At 41.6% G+C, this 20,874-nt stretch overlaps 1 protein-coding gene across 1 annotated transcript in view; it reads right to left on the bottom strand.

The window, feature by feature from the left end:
* Positions 1-986: 986 nt before the first annotated feature.
* The window catches only part of GPNMB (glycoprotein nmb), a 32,542-nt gene continuing 12,654 nt past the window's right edge, over positions 987-20,874 (bottom strand). Inside the window, exons 4-11 of the mRNA XM_047752939.1 lie at positions 18,932-19,096; positions 15,810-15,968; positions 14,891-15,202; positions 13,361-13,459; positions 12,086-12,188; positions 9,961-10,175; positions 6,123-6,216; positions 987-2,059 (exon numbers count right to left, since the gene is read on the bottom strand). Coding sequence (XP_047608895.1) covers positions 1,921-2,059; positions 6,123-6,216; positions 9,961-10,175; positions 12,086-12,188; positions 13,361-13,459; positions 14,891-15,202; positions 15,810-15,968; positions 18,932-19,096 — 1,286 coding nt within the window. The 3' untranslated portion in view covers positions 987-1,920. The remainder of the gene's footprint in view (positions 2,060-6,122; positions 6,217-9,960; positions 10,176-12,085; positions 12,189-13,360; positions 13,460-14,890; positions 15,203-15,809; positions 15,969-18,931; positions 19,097-20,874) is intronic.

Raw genomic sequence — 20,874 nt, 5'->3', positions numbered from 1 at the left:
AAGAAACTAGACTAATTGGTGGTCTTTATCAACTCCTTAAGAAAATTAACAATTTTATACTCTCATTTGGTATCCAGTGTGTATTCAAATTTCCCTCAGTTGCCCTAAGAATCTTTCATAGCTGTTTTTTTAAAAAATATTAGAATGCAATCTATATTCCAAAATTGCTTTTGGTTGCTGTCGTCTCTTTAGTCTCCTTTAGCCTAGAACATGGGTCCACAAACTATGGCCTCTGGGCCAGATCTGGCCCACCACCTGCTTTTGTATATACGCTTGTGCTGGATAATAGCCTTGCTCTTTCACTAATGTATATGATGGGTTTTGCACTACAATAGCAGAGTTGAGTAATTGTAAAAGAGACTATATGGCCCATGAAGCCTAAAATACTTCCTATCTGGCCCTTTACAGAAAAAAATTGCTGCTCTATGACCTAAAACTATCCTCTCACCTTTAAAATTTTTTTATTATTTTATTTTATTTTTATGACCACACCTGTGGCATATGGAAGTTTCCAGGTTAGGGGTTGAATTGGTGCTGCAGCTGCAGGGCTACGCCACAGCCATGCCAATACTGGATCTGAGCCACATCTGCAAACTATGCCCCAACTTGCAGCAATGCCAGATCCTTAACCCACTGAGTGAGGCCAGGGATCAAACATGCATCCTCATGGACACTGTTGGATTCTTAAGCTGGTGAGCCACACTGGGAACTCCTTGCCTTTATTTTTAGTATAATATTGACTGTTCAAAGAGTTAAGGACAATCACTTATAGAAAAATCTCTTTTTTAGACTGGTCTGATAGTATACATTTATACACATAATTTATCAAAATTTCATATACTGTGTACTTCTACTTCAAAATATAGAATACTTATGAAATTATCAGTGCTCCATGGGGCAACGATAAACAGCTTTTTAGGTGTTAAAACTATAAATGAAATTGAAAGGTGAACCACAAATTGGAAAAATAATTTCAATGCAGGATATTGAGTATTTTCATACTTTATTTTCCAGGAAGGAAAAAAAAATCATGATTGACATATGGTAGTTGTAGTTACAAATCAAAGCAAAATCCTTACTAAGTTTCTATATCATTTGAATGAGGAAAGCAGTAGGAAAACCAGGGGCCTCCTTATTTGGAAAAGGATAATATATTTTTTCAAATATGTGTGCCAGAGTGTGCAGAAATTCAGATATATACACAAGAATGTCAACACTCTGAGGGCAGGGCCATGTATCTAGCAATGTGCCTGATATACAGAAAGTGTTACATAGATGTCCATGGGAAAAATGAATGAATGAGTACCATTCCTTTACACAGCATGGCTGGGCAGGTGGTCACAAAAATATTCACACTTACATTAGTTTTGTTCTTGTTTGTTTTAGTATATCCATGATGCACAGGTTACCTGTTATTGTTCTGTTGGGAACGTGTACACATTCATTGAAATAGGATTCAGGTAACCTGAAACATGATTTTCAGAACAGAAATACATTGGTTTTATGTATATGGTTATATGGAAAGCTAGAAAATGTCCAGCCTCTCCTTCCAGGTAACCTAGTTCAGCCTCTGATGAATAGTACCTTCTCCTGCTATTCTGGATTCAGGGAATCTATTCCTACTAATCATCTAAGACATTATAAGTGAAATATAAATCATCATGAAAGAAAGCACTGCTAAGAGGTTTTTTGTCAGTTACATAACATGGCCGAGGCTGCAGGTAATGTAATTCCTCTCCAGGTCTCTAAAATGTCATTTAACCTATAAAAAATTTTGGACCACCCTAAACCACGATATATAGTTTATAGTAACCTTTTTTAAAAAGTTAGCTGTCATCCACTCTAGCACAGTTCATGTAAACGGCACTGAAGAGTGACCCCTTGGCCAGAAATAAGGTTGAGGATTTAAAGAATTCCCGGTTAGTTCTTGAGCAGTGGATCTTTCTCCTGATTTCCAGGGAAGAACATGGTCTTTGCATGACTGAGGAAAACATTCAGGCCTTTGTCTTTGACCACGATCCCAGTGTTGCTTTCTATCGCTTTGTATTTCCTGTATTTTCTGAAAGCAATGTGTTGGACAGATTAAAAAAAAAAGATTTCCAGCTGGAAAAGATTGCTTTCTATAATCTTTTACATGCCCAATGCAAAATGTTTAATTCCATTTAAGTCATGGCCTTTAAGACACTGATGTATTGTACAGCAGAAATTATCACAACATTGTAAATCTTTGATAAAACTTTAGAAAATAGAAAGACTGATGTCTTATGAAAATATATTTTCTCTTCTACACTCAAGAAATGTGCTTGCTTGCTAGAGATTGTATGTTAAACATCAAACTGATACAATTTGGTAAAGTTACTGATACTTTGCAACATTTTTTTTAGGATTAAAAAACACAGTAAAATTAATAGGCTATTTGATATTCATCATTCAACGGAAGACTTTCCTCCCACACACAAAATGTTTAATGTCAAAGAAAGGAAAATGGTCCTTTTGTGTAGGAATATGCTATCTATTTTTGACAATATACTCATTTGATTTAAAGTGTTAGAACCAGTTCTTTGAAAGGGTAAACAAAATTGACAAATCTCTGGTCAGGCTTACCAAGAAGAAAAGAGAGAGTACCCAAATAAACAAAATAAGAAATGAAAAAGGAGAATTTGCAACTGTCACTGCACAAATACAAAAACCAGAGGAGTACACCATGAACAATTATATGCTGACAAATTTGACAACCTAGAAGAAATGGACAACTTTCTGAAAACATACAGTCCACCAAAACTGCAGCAAGGGAAGTTCCCGTCGTGGCGCAGTGGTTAACGAATCCAACTAGGAACCATGAGGTTGCGGGTTCGGTCCCTGCCCTTGCTCAGTGGGTTAAGGATCCGGCGTTGCCGTGAGCTGTGGTGTAGGTTGCAGATGTGGCTCAGATCCCGAGTTGCTGTGGCTCTGGCGTAGGCCAGCGGCTACAGCTCCAATTTGACCCCTAGCCTGGGAACCTCCATATGCCGAGGGAAGTGGCCCTAGAAAAGGCAAAAAGACAAAAAAAAAAAAGAAAGAAATTAAAAATGCTACAAAAAAAGTATTTGACAGAATTTAATACCCATTCATGATAAATAAAAAATCTTACCAAAGTGTGTATAGAGGGTGGGTGTATTATCTCAACATAATAAAAGCTACTATTGACAAACCCATAGCCAATATAATACTCAACAGAGAGAGGCTGAAACCCATCCCACTAAAATCTGGAACAAGACAAGGATGCCTACTCTTACCACTTCTATTAAACATAGTATTGGAAGTCCTAGTCACAACATTCATACAAGAAAAAGAAATAAAGGTATCCAAATCAGAAGGAAAGAATTAAAATTATTATATGCGGATGACATGTTATCATATATAGAAAACCACAAGTTCACCACACAAAACTACTAGATCTGATAAAGGAATTCACCAAGTAGTAGGACACAAGATTAACATTCAAAAATTGGTCACATAATATGCTATCAATGAAATATCAGAAAAAGAATGTAAAAAAAAAATACCTTTAAAAATCAAACCAGGAAAACATAAATAAATAAAATATAAGGAGTTCCCATTGCACAGTGGAAATAAATCTGACTAGTATCCATGAGAATGTAGGTTCAGTCCCTGGCCTCACTTGGTGGGTTGGGGATCTGGCATTGCTGTGAGCTATGGTGTAGGTCATAGATGTGGCTCAGATCCCATGTTGCTGTGGCTGTTGTGTGGGCTGGCAGCTGTAGCTCCAATTTGATCCCTAGCCTGGGAACTTCCATGTGACATAGGTGCGGCCCTAAAAAAGCAATAAATAAATAAAAAATAAAAATCAAACTAGGAGTTCCTGTTGTGGTGCAATGAGATTAGCGGTGTCTTGGGAATGCTGGGATGCAGGTTCAATCCCCAGCCCAGCACAGTGGGTTAAGGATCTGGCATTGCAGCAGCTGCAGCTTAGGTTATGACAGCAGCTCAGATCTGATCCCTGGCCTGGGAACTCCATATGCCAAGGGGCAGCCAAAAATGAAAAAAAAAAAAAAAAAACCACAACAACAAAAATCTAGAAATAAGTCTGATCAAGGAGGTGAAAGACTTATAACTGAGAATTATAAAACATTAATAAAGGAAATAAAGAGGACTCAAGGAAATGGAAAGATATCCCATGCTCCTAGATTGGAAGAACTAATATTGTTAGAACTGCCATACTACCCAAAGTAATCTACAGAATTAATGAGCTCCCCATCAAACTACCAATGTAACATTTTTCACAGAACTACAAAAAATAATCCAAACATTTATATAAAATTTTCATATATATAAGAACCCTATCCGACGAGGAACCATGAGGTTGTGGGTTCAATCCCTGGCCTTGCTCAGTGGGTTAATGATCCAGAGTTGCCGTGAGCTGTGGTGTAGGTTGCAGACAAGGCTCGGATCCCAAGTTGCTGTGGCTCTGGCGTAGGCTGGCGGCTACAGATCTGATTCGACCCCTAGCCTGGGAATCGCCATATGCCACGAGAGCAGCCCAAGAAATGGCAAAAAGACAAAAAAAAGAAAAAAGAAAAAAGAACCCTAGAGGACAAAAAACATAGGAGGCATATCTCTCCCAGACTTTAGACAATATTACAAAGCTATAGTAATCAAAACAGTGTGGTATCAGTACAAAAACAGACATATGGACCAATGAAACAGAATAGAGGACCCAGAAATAAACCCACACACTTACAGTCCATTAATTGGTGACAAAGGAAGGCAAGAATATAAAATGGGGAGAAGACAGTCTCTTCGGCAAGTGGTGCTGCGAAAGTTGGACAGCTGTATGTAAATCAATGTAATTAAAACATTCTCACACTACCCACAAAAATAAACTCAAAATGCCTTTAAGACTAACATAAGATACAACTCTGTAAAACTCTTAGAAGAGAACATAAGCAAAACATTCTCTGACATAAATGTACAAATGTTTTATTAGATCAGCCTCCCAAGGCAATGGAGATAAAAACAAAAATTAACAAATGAGAATAAACCTACAGAATGGGAGAAATTATTTCCAAATGTAACTGACAATGGCTTAATCTACAAAATATGCAAACTCATACAACTCAACCACAAAAAAACAACCCAATCGAAAAATGGGCAGAAGACCTAAATAGACATTTCTCCATATAAGACAGATAGATGGTCAGTAGACACATGAAAAGATGCTCAATATCACTAATTATTAGAGAAATGAAAATCAACACTGTAATGAGGTACCACCTCATACCAGTCAGAATGGCCATCTACACAATAAGTCTACAAATAACAAATGCTGGAGAGGGTGTGGCAAAAACAGAACCCTCCTACACTGTTGGTAGGAATGTAAATTGGTACAGCCACTATGGAAAACAGCATGAAAGTTCTTCAGAAAACTAAATATAGAACCCCCATATGATCCAGAAATTCCACTTCTGGGAACATATCTGGATAAAACTACAATTCAAAAAGGTACAGACATCCCTTTGTTCACTGCATCACTACTCACCATAGCCTAAACATGGAAACAACCTAAAAGTCCACTGACAGATGAATGGCTTAAGATGTGATATATATATACAATGGGATACTATCCAGCTATAAAAAAGAACAAAATAATGCCATTTGTAGCAAGATGGATGCAAACTAGAGATTCTCAAACTAAGTTCAGTAAATCAGAAAGATAAACATAAATATCCCATGATATCACTTATATATAGAATCTAAAATGTGGTACAAATGAACCCATCTACAAAACAGAAACAGACTCGCAGACATAGAGAACAAACTTATAGTTGCCAAGGGGAAGGGCAAAGGGAGCAGGAGGGACTGGAAGTTGGGGTTAGTAGATGCAAACTATAACATTTGGAGTGGAGAAACAACAAGGTCCTACTGTATAGCATATGGAGTTATATCCAATCTCCTGGGATAGATCATGATGGAAAAGAACGTATGTGTGTGTGTGTGTGTGTGTGTGTGTGTGTATACATATCATTGAGTCACTTTGCTGAATAGCAGAAATTGGCGCAATGTTGTAAATCAACTATAATTTAAAAATTAAAAAAAATAAAGTGTAAGAATGAGCAACTTACTTGGATACCAAAATGGCAATCACAGTGACAAATATGGTCAAGAAGCCAACGAAGACCAGGATCCCATTTGTCATTCTTAAAAGGAAGGCTGGGTCTTAAAACAGAAACAAGGCCATGTTAGCGACAACTTGCACCAAGAGGACGTGCTGCTTGGAATGCAATTGAATAAAAAAGGAAGGGAGCTAACAGAATATATATGGCTGGCTCTGGACTTTCAGTAATCTTTTCCATTACATAACACATAGTCTTTGGGGCCGCTTACCGTCCATTTAGAGAATGAGTTAGCATGTCTGGAACACTGTGATAAGGCTTCAAGAGAGAGACGTCATGTCCTGGAGATACCTGCTAGTGACTTAGCTGACCCAGCTGCACCCATGTGGTGGAAGCCTTCATGATCCTCCTGCCCACTCCTTTGGCCTCGTCTCCCACTACCTACCTACCTGCCAGCTGGGCGCAAAACCCCATCATTTCCATGCTTTTTTTTTTGCTTTTTAGGGCTGCACCCACGGCACATGCAAGTTCCCAGGCTAGGGGTCAAATGAGAGCTACAGCTGCCAGTCTACACCATAGCCACAGCAACACCAGATCTCAGTCACGTCTGTGACCTACACCGCAGAAACACTGGATCCTGAATTCACTGATGGAGGCCAGGGATTGAACCTGTGTCTCATCAATATTAGTCAGATTCATTTCCGCTGTGCCACAATGGAAACTTTTCCATGCTCTTTCAAATCTCCATGCCTTCTGCTGAGAATGTCCTTCCCCCACCTCATCTCAAGTGTCTGCCCTTTGGGACACCTTCTAGACATGCATGCAGGCACTGGGTCTTGCCTTCCTCTGTCACTTCTCTCCTTGTCTCTCTTCATCTCCCTCTATCACATTGTATTACAATTACTTTTTTCCCTCTGCTCCACCAGGAATCAAATCTGTACCACAGCAGTAACCCAAGCCACAGTAGTGAAAACACCAGAACCTTAACCCACTGAGTCACAAGGGAACTCCTGCAATTACTTATTTGCACCCATTTCTCTCCTACTGTATTATGAGAACCACAGAGCAGGTAGTATGTCTTCTCTGCACTCCTAGAACCCAGGAAATGAACTAGTCTTGTCTCTGCCACTGAAGTGTAATAAGAGTTTGTCTATTTTCCCCCCATCTCCTCTGTCACTGTCAAAGTCCTGGCCATCATCCCTCTCCCGAGACGACCTCTTCCCTGTCCACCTGCTTCCACTGTTACCTTCTAATAATCCTTGCCTCACTCAGCAGTCTGGATGATCTCCTAAAGGCATCAATTAGATCATGCTTCAACCCTGCCAGTGGTTCCCTTACTCACAAAATAAAACTTGAATCCTACCCAGTGGTAGTGATCTAGGTGGGCTGCTCATCCGTGAAATGCAGGTCTCAGTTCACAGGGTGCCATTGGGTTGTCAGGACTTTCTTGACCTTCCAGTCTATAGAGCCAGCCTCTGTCCCCTCTCTCCCACGCTTGGCACTCTCCATGCCCTGACCTCATTTCACTGTCTTCACAATCTCTTCTTGTTTATTGTCTCTCTGCTCACAAAAGCCAGGACCCTCTCTGCTGTTTGCCTGGTGCCTGGGACTGTGCTGGGGATGCAGTGGACACTGGACGAGTATTTGTGGAAAGCATCACAGGTACTTAATGAATGTTCACTGAATCAATAATTAACAGTCCTTTCAGCTAAATGTCTAGGTGTTTGTCTTTGAACAATGATTGGTTTTTGAAATCCTGACTTTGAAACCCAAGTCACCAAGTTACAATTCTTGCTGGATTAAAAGCCCTCTGGATGAGCTTTCTTTATCCGAATTTTGACAATGGCTCAGGGGGCACAGTCTTTGAGCATTCGCCTGCTGTGGCCCCATTTGCCTGGCAAAGCAATAAAACTACTTTTTTCTCCTTTTTCAAAAAAAAGAAAGAAAGAAAATGGCTTAGGTCATGCTTAAAGTTATTACTCGCTACAAGAAGGATTAAAGGAAAGCCAATATCCAAACATCTCATCCAGATAAGAGAACAGTGGTTTGCCCCAACTGAGAAAGATCCAAAGAATAGGTTATGACTCTAAAAGGCCACTCTAAACAACAACTGCAGCAGCACAAGAAGAATAACCTCAGAAGCTCCTAGAGGTGATAAAACTGAAGGTCCACACTCACTTGGATCCTCTCTCTGCCCAGCTCCCCAAGTCTCCTCCCCAGACCTGCACCCCGCCTGGGAAGAAGCACGGTACTTTTGCATCTTTTGTTTGTTTTGAAATGTACACCTTGGATCTCACCAACAGTAAACCCTCATGCAAATAATTATATGTGTGATTACTTATGCTTTTCTTTCAAAGAGGTTAAAGCTGCCTGTGATAGAGTCAGTCAGTAAATACATGTTTAAGTACATTTTCCTTTATGAGAAAGCTATTTGTAAGTCGTCAGACTGTACCTGACAATACTCAAATTGGGGAGCAAAACACATGCCGTTAGTGTGTGCACAATTTAATCTGTCCTTTCCATCTCACCATGTAGCATTTCTTCTAGGTGATAACGCAGTATCTTTTAACATAGGTGTAAGTGAAATTCAGTTAGGGTCACCAGGTATAATCGTTATGGGATGGAGAAAATTAGAAGCCACACGTAAATGGAAATTTCTCAGTGAAATTACTTCATCCACTGTGTTAACATTTTACCTCTCTGAGTACTTAAGGGGGCAACAAGTAGTTTTTCTGGTGAATATTTAAGGTGTAGGTAAATTCCTTTGGTTTTTTCTTGGTGTAATGCTTGGTAGAATTTGGGAAGGTAAAGAGAGGGCACCTGGGAGTTCCCATCGTGGCGCAGTGGTTAACGAATCTGACTAGGAACCATGAGGTTGCGGGTTCGGTCCCTGCCCTTGCTCAGTGGGTTAAGGATCTGGCGTTGCCGTGAGCTGTGGTGTAGGTTGCAGACGTGGCTCGGATCCTGCGTTGCTGTGGCTCTGGCGTAGGCTGGTGGCTACAGCTCCGATTCGACCCGTAGCCTGGGAACCTCCATATGCCACGGGAGCGGCCCAAGAAATAGCAAAAAGACAAAAAAAAAAAAAAAAAAGAGGGCGCAAAGAGAGGGCACCTGGCAAGTTAGAGGGAACCAGGAGTCCACCTGGTTTCTCATTTCTCTTCTTGGCTTCTCACCTTTGCCCAGGTGGATCCTTTTTGGCTGCACTTGAGGCATATGAAGTTCCCAGGCTAGGGGTCGAAATGGAGCTGCAGCTGCCACTCTACACCACAGCCACAGCAACATGGAATCCGAGCTGTGTCTGCAACCTACACCACAGCTCATGGCAATCCTGGATCCTTAACCCACTGAATGAGGCCAGGGATCAAACCTGCATCCTCATGGATACTAGTCTGATTCATAACCTGCTGAGCCATGGTGGGAACTCCTGCCCAGGTGGATTCTAACGACAACATAACACCAGCCTCCCCTCTGTTATAGTTTAATTGGAGAACATTATTATTTTTTGATGTTGGGCTTTACACTTTCCTGTTGAAATACAAATCTATTCAAGCATGCAGAGATCATATCCCATTATTACTGGTCCACGATCACAGCTGCTTTTTTTTTTTTTTTTTCATCAGAAGGCTTTTCTTTGGCCATCATTTCATTGGGTCTCTCTCTCTGATCCCTAAGTAGATCTGCTATTCGATTTTAATGCCAGTTCTCAAATCCACGTTAACAAGAGTTCAATGAATTTTACACTGAAATGAAACTAAATATTGAGAGTGAAGCCTTGAATAGCTTTAGTATTAGACACACACTTAATCTGTGATATGAAATAGTCACACAACCATAAAACAAAACTTACCTCTGCTGGGGATAGAGACAAGGGTGCTCGCGAGGGCCAGACTTGCATCATCCCCCAGAGTGAGGTTCATGCAGTAGGTCCCAGGACTGCTGAAGGCTCTCCTCACCGTCAGCAAGCACGTGTCACCCAGGTCTTCGTCCACAGTGTTGCAGACTGTGTCTTGGGTGACGTGGCAGGTGGGGTCAGAGATTATGGTACAGATCTCCGTGGGGATGCTGAGGGCATAAGTGTCACCAAGAGGGAGAGAGGGGAATGTAATGTCAGTTTAAAAGGAAAAATCATTATGTTTCCATAAAATTGAATCCCACCTTGTTCTTACCCAAACTATATGATGTGAAATTGTCACACATAATTTACTCTTAAACAAGCCTGGGTGGGGAGTTTCCTGGTGTTGCAGAAGGTTAAAGATCCAGTGCTGTCACTACAGAAGTTCAGGTTGCTGCTGTGGGGCAGGTTCGATCCCTGGCCTGGGAACTTCCAGGTGCCGCTGGCAAAAACAAAACAAAAACCAAAAAACAAAACCGAGCCTGGGTGTGAGCTATGGCTTCCTCGGAATCCCCAGAAAGATGAGGCCAGGTGCTGGAGGAGGAAGAAATTATGTCCCCCAAGGCAGGGGGCTGTTGGCAACTTCCTCTACTTTCTGGCTCCCCAGATACCCAAAGATGCAGATGGCTTAGCTGTTAAGCAAAGATAGCATTAAATGCCAGTCAGCTCTGCGTGGGCTCCTGTAGACAGATAACAATGACAAGAGCAGCAACCAGAGCTGTTTGTGCAGCAGCCACTGTGGGCCAGGCCCTGAGTTTTAGGTGACACGGTCTTGTCTGTCCCTCTCAACAACCTTCTGAGGAAAGTAATATGCTCCTAACTCAGCAGGAGGGGAGATCACAACAGCATCAGAGGTGGAGCTGGAACATCAACAAAAGATGATTGACAGCTGTCCGTGTGACCACTGATCTGCCTGGCCATGTGTTACCATCTCAGCCAGTGTTTCACTCCTGAGTAGCCTTTCTGAATGGAGAGAACGGGCCAGGGCATGGGCTCAGAAACAAGAGGAGGACATGATTTCTTTTCACCCGGTCCCCGGCCTTTTGCAGCAGGTTCACCTCTTCAAGGGGTCAGGATTTTCTTTTTTCTTTTTTTGCTTTTTAGGGCCACACCCATGGCCTATGGAAGTTCTCAGGCTACGGGTCGAATTGGAGCTACAGCAGCTGGCCTATGCCACAGCCATCGCAACTCGGGATTCGGGCCGTGTCTGTGATCTACACCATAGCACATGGCAACACCAGATCCTTGACCCACTGAGCGAGGCTAGGGGTTGAACCCGCAACCTCATGGATCCTAGTCAGGTTTGTTAGCCACTAAGCCATGAAGGGAACTCCCAGGATTTTCTTCATTTCTGTCACCCTCAGCCCACTCTCTCCCCACACTAAGGAACTTCTTAGCTATTGCTTTTGGTCAAATATGGCCTTATTTTTATACTGTCTCGTTCTCTCGATTTATTTACACATCACATATGCATACACTTTAATTGCCTGATTTAATAGATTAATTGCTATAGTATTTATGTATTTATTAATTTACATTTAATCTATTATATATAGTTATAACCAAACCATAGCAAGTCAAATTATATAATGCATTAGAAAGAGCTTTTTAAGTATTGTATAAAGAGAGACAGGACTACTAGGCATTGCAATTAATTAGCAGCCTTTCCACACTTGCTCCCCTCACTCTAGAGGAGCCTCAGGAAACTTAATAGGGTCTGAGCCAGACCTCAGTCTGTGAACTTGGCTCTGCCAGGTATCTGCTGTCTAGGGAGGTAAGTTCTATAATCACTGTTTACCTTCTCTGATCTGTAAAGTGCGGAGACTCAGACAATTGTGTAAGGATTTGACATGCAAACAGATGTAAAGTGTTAAGAACAATAACTCAGTCATTATTATTCAACAGTTAAAGAAAATGAGCATTGTTCAACTCTAGCAAAACAGGTGCATGCTTGAGAGCACTGCGGAGGGTCCTCCCTTGCCCCGGCTTACTAAGGAGCTAGAATCCAGGTCAGCTTAAAGGAGAGAGAGTGAGATGTGAAGGCCTCACTTGGCCCCTGCCTCTGAGACCATGTACTCACTTCCCCTGGCAGGTCAGGACAAAATCCACCAGGGAGTCATCAGGCTGTGGCCCTGGCGTCAGCACATCTGTTACTTGGAGGATGTTAACCTGTAGAATTCCCGCTAAAAAACAAAGCCCCCAAAACACATCAAAATACAATGGAAACCAAACCATCTCTCTCTCTTTTTTGGCCACACCCGAAGCATGCACAAGACCCCAGGCCAGGGATCAAACCTGAGCCACAGCAGTGACAATGCTGAGTCCTTATGCACTAGGCCATTAGGGAACTCCCAAACCAACCGCTTCTTAACAAGTCAGAAAGCTCAACAAAATGGACACAGCCTTCTTGCTGTGCCAGATCCAGGATGCTACCCCAGAGCTCTGCAGAGATGTCAGGCAGCACTTTCAAAGTCAAATGGAACTGTTCTTCAGCCCAACCTCCATATTTACTCCTGGAGCCTGGGTACATTCAGAGGGCAGTACTCCCTCCAGGCAGGTGTTTCAGGACAAAGGGACCCTGGATGGAGGCAGCCTCAGGATCAGGCCTCAGGAGGGTCTCTCCTGCCAACTTGGCCCAGCTCCAAAGTGCCCAGCATAGGTTTAGCCCTGCCCATCTCCTCTGTTGGGCACCATGAGCGGTGCCCCACACGCATAGCCCTGGGTGGCGGCACTGTCTGCTCCCCTTCCTCTCTCTTTTTTTTTTTTGGTCTTTTTTTTTTCTTTTTTTTAGGGCTGCACCTGAGGCATATGGAGATTCCCAGACTAGGGGTCCAACCGGAACTGTAGCCTCTGGCCTACACTACAGCCACACGGGAACAGAGCCGTGTCTGTGACCTACTCCACAGCTAATGGCAATGCCAGATCTGTAACCCACTGAGCGAGCCTAGGGATCAAACCTGCGTCCTCATGGATGCTAGGTGGGTTCATTACTGTTGAGCCATGATGGGAATTCCCACCCCTGTTCTTACACACAGGAAGTGTGATTTCGTGAAGTCACAAAGGTGGAAGCTGTGGGAACCTGCAACTGGCCTTCCTTCAGGCCACATTCATTCTGGGTTCTGGGGCTGCACAGGGTGGGGGGGTCCAGGCCCTGGTGGGTTCATCAGCAGGTGGGCTTCGCAGAGGCTCCAGGCTGCCTAAGGAAGCAGGTGGAAATCTAGAAACGAGTGGAGTCTCTGCTTGTGCACATGTGTGCCAGTACCTCAGACAGAGTAGGTGCCCCTGCTCTCCAGAGTCAGGGAAGGGAGTCGGTGGCCCAAGTTGGATTCTAGACCTCTTTCCCCCATGGTCTTACCTACAATTGTGATGGTGGCCATAAAGTAGCCATATCTGTTAATCTGGCAGTTTTCAACAGGAATCTCCCTCAGCTCCAGGGGTTTGCCACCAGCGAGAACTGGAGAGTTTGAATAAGATTTTACATTAGTTGCTGAGGATGTAAAAGAGATATATACATGATATAATCAAAAATCTAAACATCTGTCTACTTGTTCTTTAGAACAACATCAAGAATCTACACTATTAAATTGCCAAGAAATTTGAACCACATGTGTAACAATTCATATGGATGTGAGTGCGATAAGGCATTATAGACTCGTTAAATTATGTGAGTAAACACAATCCCTTATCTTGTTCAAATACACATAGCAAATGAAAGGTAGAATCCCTATTAAAGTATATAAAACGGGAGTTCCCACTGTGGCCCAGGGGATTAAGGACACAACGTTGTCTCTTCGAGGATGTGGTTCGATCCCTGGCCTCATTCAGTGGGTTAAGGATCCAGTGTTACTGTGGCTGTGGTATAGGCTGCAGTTGCAGCTCCGATTTGACCCCTGGCCTGGGAACTTCCCTGTGCCAGAAGTGCTGATGTAAAAAGAAAAAAATGTGTAAAACAACAATCATAATGAAATAAAGCAGGCCATAAGAAATAAAAATTGTGTTTTAATTTTAAAGGAAGGTATCCTGGGCTTATTGTCTAGGTTCGTTGTTTTTAGCTGTTTGAGACCAGGGGCCTATCATTTAACCTCTCTATGCCTCTATTTGCTTATCTGTAAGATAGGAATAATCATTAACTGACCTACTAGGGTTGAACTATGAAAGTTAAATCAGATAAGGTATGCAAAATTTGCTTTTCATGCCTGCCACATAGGAAATACTTAATATCAGTTTCTTATCCTAATATGTATTTCTCTACATCTATTTAGACATAGATGTGCTGTAACGTGTAAGATACGTAATTTCAAATGTTAACGTGGGTATGAGTAGATTAAGAAGCAAACAACATGAAAAAAAAAGTCAATTATTTCCCTCTTTGAATGTCTCACAGCTCCTAAGCTTCAATTCTAGAAATCTTAATTTTTTTAATTTTTATTTTTAGGGCTGCACCCATGGCATATGCAAGTTCCCAGGCTAGGGGTTGAATGGGAAATCCAGCTGCTGGCCTACACCACAGCCACAGCCGCAGCCACACAAGAGCCTAGCTGCATCTGAGACCTACACCACAGCCCATGGCAATGCCAGATCCTTAACCCACTGAGTGAGGCCAGGGATCAAACCTTCATCCTCATGGATGCTAGTCAGATTCATTTCCACTGAGCCACGATGGGAGCCCCCAGAAAGTGACTTTAAATGCATTCTCCTTTCTTCCATATTCTAACTTCTAAAATGGTAAGAAAGTAGCTAAGGGAAATCAACATGTATGAAACGGAATCATGGCAGAGTCTTTACACAATCTCTTTAACTAAGGATCTAATAACACAACCCATATGAGTTGTTTTCTAGCTGCTAAGGAACCTCAACCAACAAAAATTACCTGGTAAATACTTACACAAAGAAGGGGTGGTTTTTGGAGGTCTGGGTGAAGGTGAAGGACAAAGTCCAGGCACTGTAGCTTGCACAGTGAGGTTGAAGCTGAAGGTTCCATTGAGCACATAGGTATGGTTCATAATGGAATTGTTAGAAACAAACAGACCAGTATTATCTCCAAAATTCCACTTGTAGTAAATGGCAGACTCATTGAGGAAGTGGCTGGGATCATGAATCAGGACATTGAAGATAATGGGGAGGTCCTTGAGGAAGATTTCATCAGATGAATTTCGATTGTTCTTCTGGGACATAGTCACAAATATGGGAATCTGGTCTAAAAGAAAGAAAGAAGGCACAATTCCTTGATTTTATGTGGATGAATTCATTAATGCTTCTAGGCTAGCCATTAAAATTAGGGATAATGCAGCATCATTTTCCCTTTCTTTATGCAAGCTGTCTAGAGTTTTCCCAGGATATTCTGGAACGTAGATGGAAGACATTATGAAATACATAATCTTGGAGTTCCCATCGTGGCTCAGTGGTTAACGAATCTGACTAGGAACCATGAGGTTGCAGGTTCGATCCCTGGCCTTGCTCAGTGGGTTAACGATCTGGCGTTGCCGTGAGCCACGGTGTAGGTCACAGCCGCGGCTTGGATCCCGCGTTGCTGTGGCTCTGGTGTAGGCCAGTGGCTACGGCTCCGATTGGACCCCTAGCCTGGGAACCTCCATATGCCATGGGAGCGGCCCAAGAAATGGCAAAAAGATAAAAAAAAAAAAAGAAGAAAAGAAAAGAAAAGAAAGAAAGAAATAATCTCGAAAAGGAGTCCACATGAACTGTATCCTCACTCAGGATCCTTGGCTCTAGCTCTATCTTAGCCCACTAACATCACCAGGATTAAGTGCCTCATTCTCAGTTAACTTGGAGTTCATACCACTCACCTGTTACCACATAGACATCTTTCACTTTTGTGATGGGAACATACGTCCTTCCGTGTCTTCTGTAGACAGTCACTTCCATGACTTGAGGCCCAAGAGTCACGTTGGCTGTGTTTATAGAAACACTCACTGAACACCGTCCCAATTTCTGGAAATACTGACCTTTGAGAGGGTGAAAATTCTTAGTTATTGGCTACATTATATGCTCATTATTAGAAAGTTGATGTTTCTTAAAGACTAGCAACTGCCATTTAAAGAGTGTTCTGGGGAAAAAAAAAAAAAAAAAAGGAGGGGGATGATGTGGTCCCGGCTCCTTCAGAAAGGAAGATGGTGCTCATTTTTATGGAAAACCTTATGAAACAAACTCACAATGACATAAATTGTATATAGTTGGTTAAAATGAAAAGAGCTATTTAGTGGGATAATACAGTTAGCCCTCAGTTTACAAATAAATAATTTTTATAAGGACGTTATCTGGCACTTGAAATTTTTCCACACATAATATATTTTAAAAATTGGGGGGAGTTCCCATCGTGGCTTAGCAGTTAACAAACTCTACCAGCATCCATGAGGACTTGAGTTCGATCCTTGGCCTTGCTTAGTGGGTTAAGGATCCGGCGTTGCTGTGAGCTGTGGTGTAGGTCGCAGACACAGCTCGGATCCCATGTTGCTGTGGCTGTGGTGTAGGCCTGAGGTTACAGCTCCGATTGGACCCCTAGCCTGGGAGACTCCACATGCTGTGGGTGCAGGCTTAAAAAGAAAAAAAAAGTCTACAAATAATAAATGCTGGAGAGGGTGTGGAGAAAAGGGAACCCTCCCATGCTGTTGATGGGAATGTAAACTGGTACAACCACTATGGAGAACAGTATGTAGGTTCCTCAGAAAACTGAATATAGAATTACTATATGATCCAGCAAGCCAACTCCTGGGCTTATATCCAGACAGAACTGTAATTCAAAAAGATACATGCACCCTATGCTCATAGCAGCTCTATTCACAGTAGCTAAGACATGGAAACAACCTAAATGTCCACTGACAGAGGAAAGGATAAACAAGATGTGGTGTACATACACGTGTGTGTGTACACACACACACAAAATGGAATACCACTCAGACATAAAAAATAATGAAATAATGCCATCTGCAGCAACATGGATGGACCTAGAGATTATTACACTAAGTGAGTCAGACAGAAAGATCACTTATATGTGGAATCTAAAATATAACAGAAATGAACTTACCTATGAAAGACTCACAAACAGAGAACAGACTTGTAGTTGCTATAGTTGCTAAGGGGGAGGGAGATGGGGGAGGGATGGATTGGGAGTTTGGGACTAGCAGATGCAAATTATTGCATAGAGAATAGAAAAACTCCTAGGTTGAAATATACACCCCCAACACATATATCACTTTGCTGTACAGCAAAAATTAACAAATTGTAAATCAACTATATGTTGATAAAATAAAATAAAAAATGAATTGATGGGCATAACATTTGTTATGTATTTCATACTTTGTTCAACTGGAATGTGTTATGTTGTTTTAATTTGTAAATAAGTTAACTGAGAAAAGAAAAGCTCTCCATAATTCATGAAGACAGACAAAATATTTAGAAATTTGGAATCTGCATGACTGATAAGGGATTTGGAACACTCAGGGTCAGGTAGCACCTGGTGAGTCTTTTTTTTTCTTTTTGGTCTTTTTGTCTTTTTTTAGGGCATGGCACATGGAGGTTCCCAGGCTAGGCGTCCAATCAGAGCTACAGCTACTGGCCTACGCCACAGCCACAGCAATGCAGGATCCGAGCTTCGTCTGTGACCTACACCACAGCTCACTGCAATACTGGATCCTTAACCCACTGATCAAGGCCAGGGATCAAACCTGCAACCTCATGGTTCCTAGTTGGATTCGTTTCCACAGCACTACAATGGGAACTCCTGGTGAGATTTTTAACTAAGAATTTAACTCCCAGTGTTGTAATACTATTTGCTAATAATATTTACTCCTCCTAAAAAAAGAAATCACTTCATGAGTAATAAAGCAAAGTATATACCATTAGTGATTTAAAAAAAAAAAAGAGAGTAGGCTATGTCCAAGAAGAACAGTAATTATTTTTACAGAATAGAATATTATGCAGTCATTAAAATAATTTATATAAAGAATTTTCATGATATAGTCTATGCTCATGATATTGAGCAAAAATGTGTATACATTATGATCTTAATCAAATAATACTACGAAAAAAAAGAAATACTAATAGGGAAAACACCATCAGGAGTTCCCTTGTGGTACAGCAGGTTAAGGACCTTGTGTTGTCACTGCAGCATCTTGGGTTGCTGCTGTGGCTCAGGTTCAACCCCTGGTCCAAGAACATCCACTTGCCACTGGCATTGTCAAAAAAAAAAAAAAAAAAAAGGAGAGAGAGAGAAGGAGAGAAAATATCACCATGTTAACAGTGATAATCTGATATAATGATGATGACTGATTTTTCATTTGTGCTTTTCTGTATTTTTCAAATTTCCCACAAAGAGTATAAGTTTAATGCTTAAAAAATTTTTTTGTGTGTGTGTGTTTTTAGGGCCACACCCACACGGCATATGGAAATTCCCAGGCTAGGGGTTGAACTGGAGCTGCAGTTGCTGGCCTACAGCACAGCCACAGCAATGCTGGATCCTTAACTCACTGAGCGAGGCCAGGGATCAAACCTGAGTCCTCATGGAGACTAGTCAGGTTCGTTATTGCTGATCCATGATGGGAACCCCTTAAAATTCTTTTAAAAACATCAAAAAATTAAAAAATAAATCAACAAATGCCCACCTATGTGTCATTCAAATAAATAAATATTAACATATTTTATATTACTGTTTTAGATAGAAAAAAAATTGAGTGGTTTTGTTTTAAAAAAGAAAGATTCATTTTTTTCTCTTTGTAATTATTTGACTTCTTAGAGATCTAGCAAGGCTAACCAAGATTTTATCCACTCCAGCTAAGGAAAGTTCACAGAGTAACTGCAGTTAAAACTCCCGGTGTTGTAATTCACAATTATAGAATAAGGAAAGAGAAAATTGTAAGGTTTAAGAAAAGATAAAGAAGTAGGTAAAGGGTTTCTTTTTTTAAAGTCCAACCAAGTGTGTGGAATACGTAGACGAAATTCCGTTTCCAGGGGTGAGGGAAAGGCTTCCCGTCAGGGAACACGTTGTGATGGCCTTGGCTGGTGCCATCTCTCCAGTCATTGTCCTCTGTCCATGCTGTCCAGTTGTAAACATATGGGTCAGGGGATGGCCCAGAATCTAAACAGAGAAACAAGCCATGATTGTCACCTGGACTCAGAATGCTCAACATGCAACATTGAATTCAACACATTTTCTAAATTTTCGTAACTGGTTTAAATATGGTTGAACAACTAAAACCCTAAAATTCAGAATTCATCCAATGGTACCTTTACGATCTGTGCCTTTTTTTTTTTTTTTTTTGCCTACATGTTGTATTTCAAAGAGTGTTTTTTGTTTTTGTTTTTTTTGCTTTTTTTTTTAGGGCTGCACCCATGGCATATGGAGGTTCCCAGGCTAGGGGTCTAGTTGGAGCTGTAGCTATGCCAGAGCCAGAGCAACGTGGGATCCAAGCCGTGTCTGCAACCTATATCACAGCTCATGGAAATGCTGCATCCTTAACCCACTGAGCAGGGCCAGAGGTTGAACCCTCAACCTCATGGTTACTAGTCGGATTTGTTTCCACTGTGCCACAAGGGGAACTCTTCAGAGTTTTACATAAAGCAATTACTCAGGAAAATTTAGAGATATCACTTATTTATCTTCATATGGGGTCTCCAAGTCACAACCATATTCAAACCAAACTGGGGGATGCTTTATCTTTTTACTGTGATACACTCCATCCCCCACTCGTTTGACGTTATGACTCTCCACTCCTAAAGCCTACAGCCCGTATCTCCTCCTAAGGGCATTCTCCTACATACCCACATTGTCACCATCCCTAACCACAGTCTAAGCAAGGGTCGCACCTTCCATTTGGCTATTTTGTTTCTTCAAATGATTTAGAGAAAAAAGCTAACTAGCTACCTAGCTGGAAGCAAATAGGAAAAACTTTCTTTCTGTTTTTGTTTTTTTAGGGCTGTATCTGCGGCATATGGAAGGGGCCAAGCTAGGGGCTGAAATCAAGCTACAGCTGCCGGCCTATGCCACAGCTTGTGGCAATGCTGGATCCTTAATTCACTGAGCAAAGCCATGTATACTAGTTGGATTCTTAAACCACTGAGCCACAACGGGAACTCCAACACTTTCCATTTTGTTTTATTTATTTATTTATTTAATTTTTGAGGGCCGTGCGTGTGACATATGGAGGGTCTCAGACTAGGAGTCAAATCAGAGCTATAGCTGCCAGCCTACACCACAGCAACACAGGATCCAAGCCACATCCTCGACCTGTACCACAGCTCACGGCAACGCCAGATCCCTAGCCCACTGAGTGAGGCCAGGGGTTGAACCTATAACCTCATGGTTTCTAGTCGGATTTGTTACTGCTGCGCCACGAGAGGAACTCCAACATTTTCCATTTTAAAAGACTCATGAGCAGTATCTTTTCATCTAGAACAATCCCCTCACCCTCTTTTTTTTTAAAGTCGCTGACATTTATACAGAGCCTTTTTGTTTATCAATCCACTACAGCCATTATTATTTTTTTAATTTTCCCATACATGGCCACTAGGAGCCCCTCAAGCTGCCTTCTGCATCCCTATGACCTGTCCCCATTACTCCTTTGTTTTCTGCCACAAGATCTCCCTTGTTCAACAGGTACTTTCCCTGCCCCACACCTGGAATCAGTCATTTTTTCAAAGATTCCTAGTTTCTTTTAGCGGGGATACTTTGTAAAACTTTTCATAAGTAACAAGGACTATCACATAATAATGCTCAGAGGGCAAGAGTGTCATTCAAAACATTCATAAGAAACAACTTTTATAGAAAAAAAGAAAGAAAAATTGCACAGATTATTAAATACAATACCTTTTTTTTTTTTTTTTTGCTATTTCTTTGGGCCGCTCCCGCGGCATATG

The sequence above is a fragment of the Phacochoerus africanus genome, chromosome 11, assembly GCF_016906955.1.
Source record: "Phacochoerus africanus isolate WHEZ1 chromosome 11, ROS_Pafr_v1, whole genome shotgun sequence".
Lineage (NCBI taxonomy): Eukaryota > Metazoa > Chordata > Mammalia > Artiodactyla > Suidae > Phacochoerus > Phacochoerus africanus.
The sequence above is the reverse complement of the archived record's forward strand: the minus strand, read 5'-3'. Positions and strand labels throughout refer to the sequence as shown.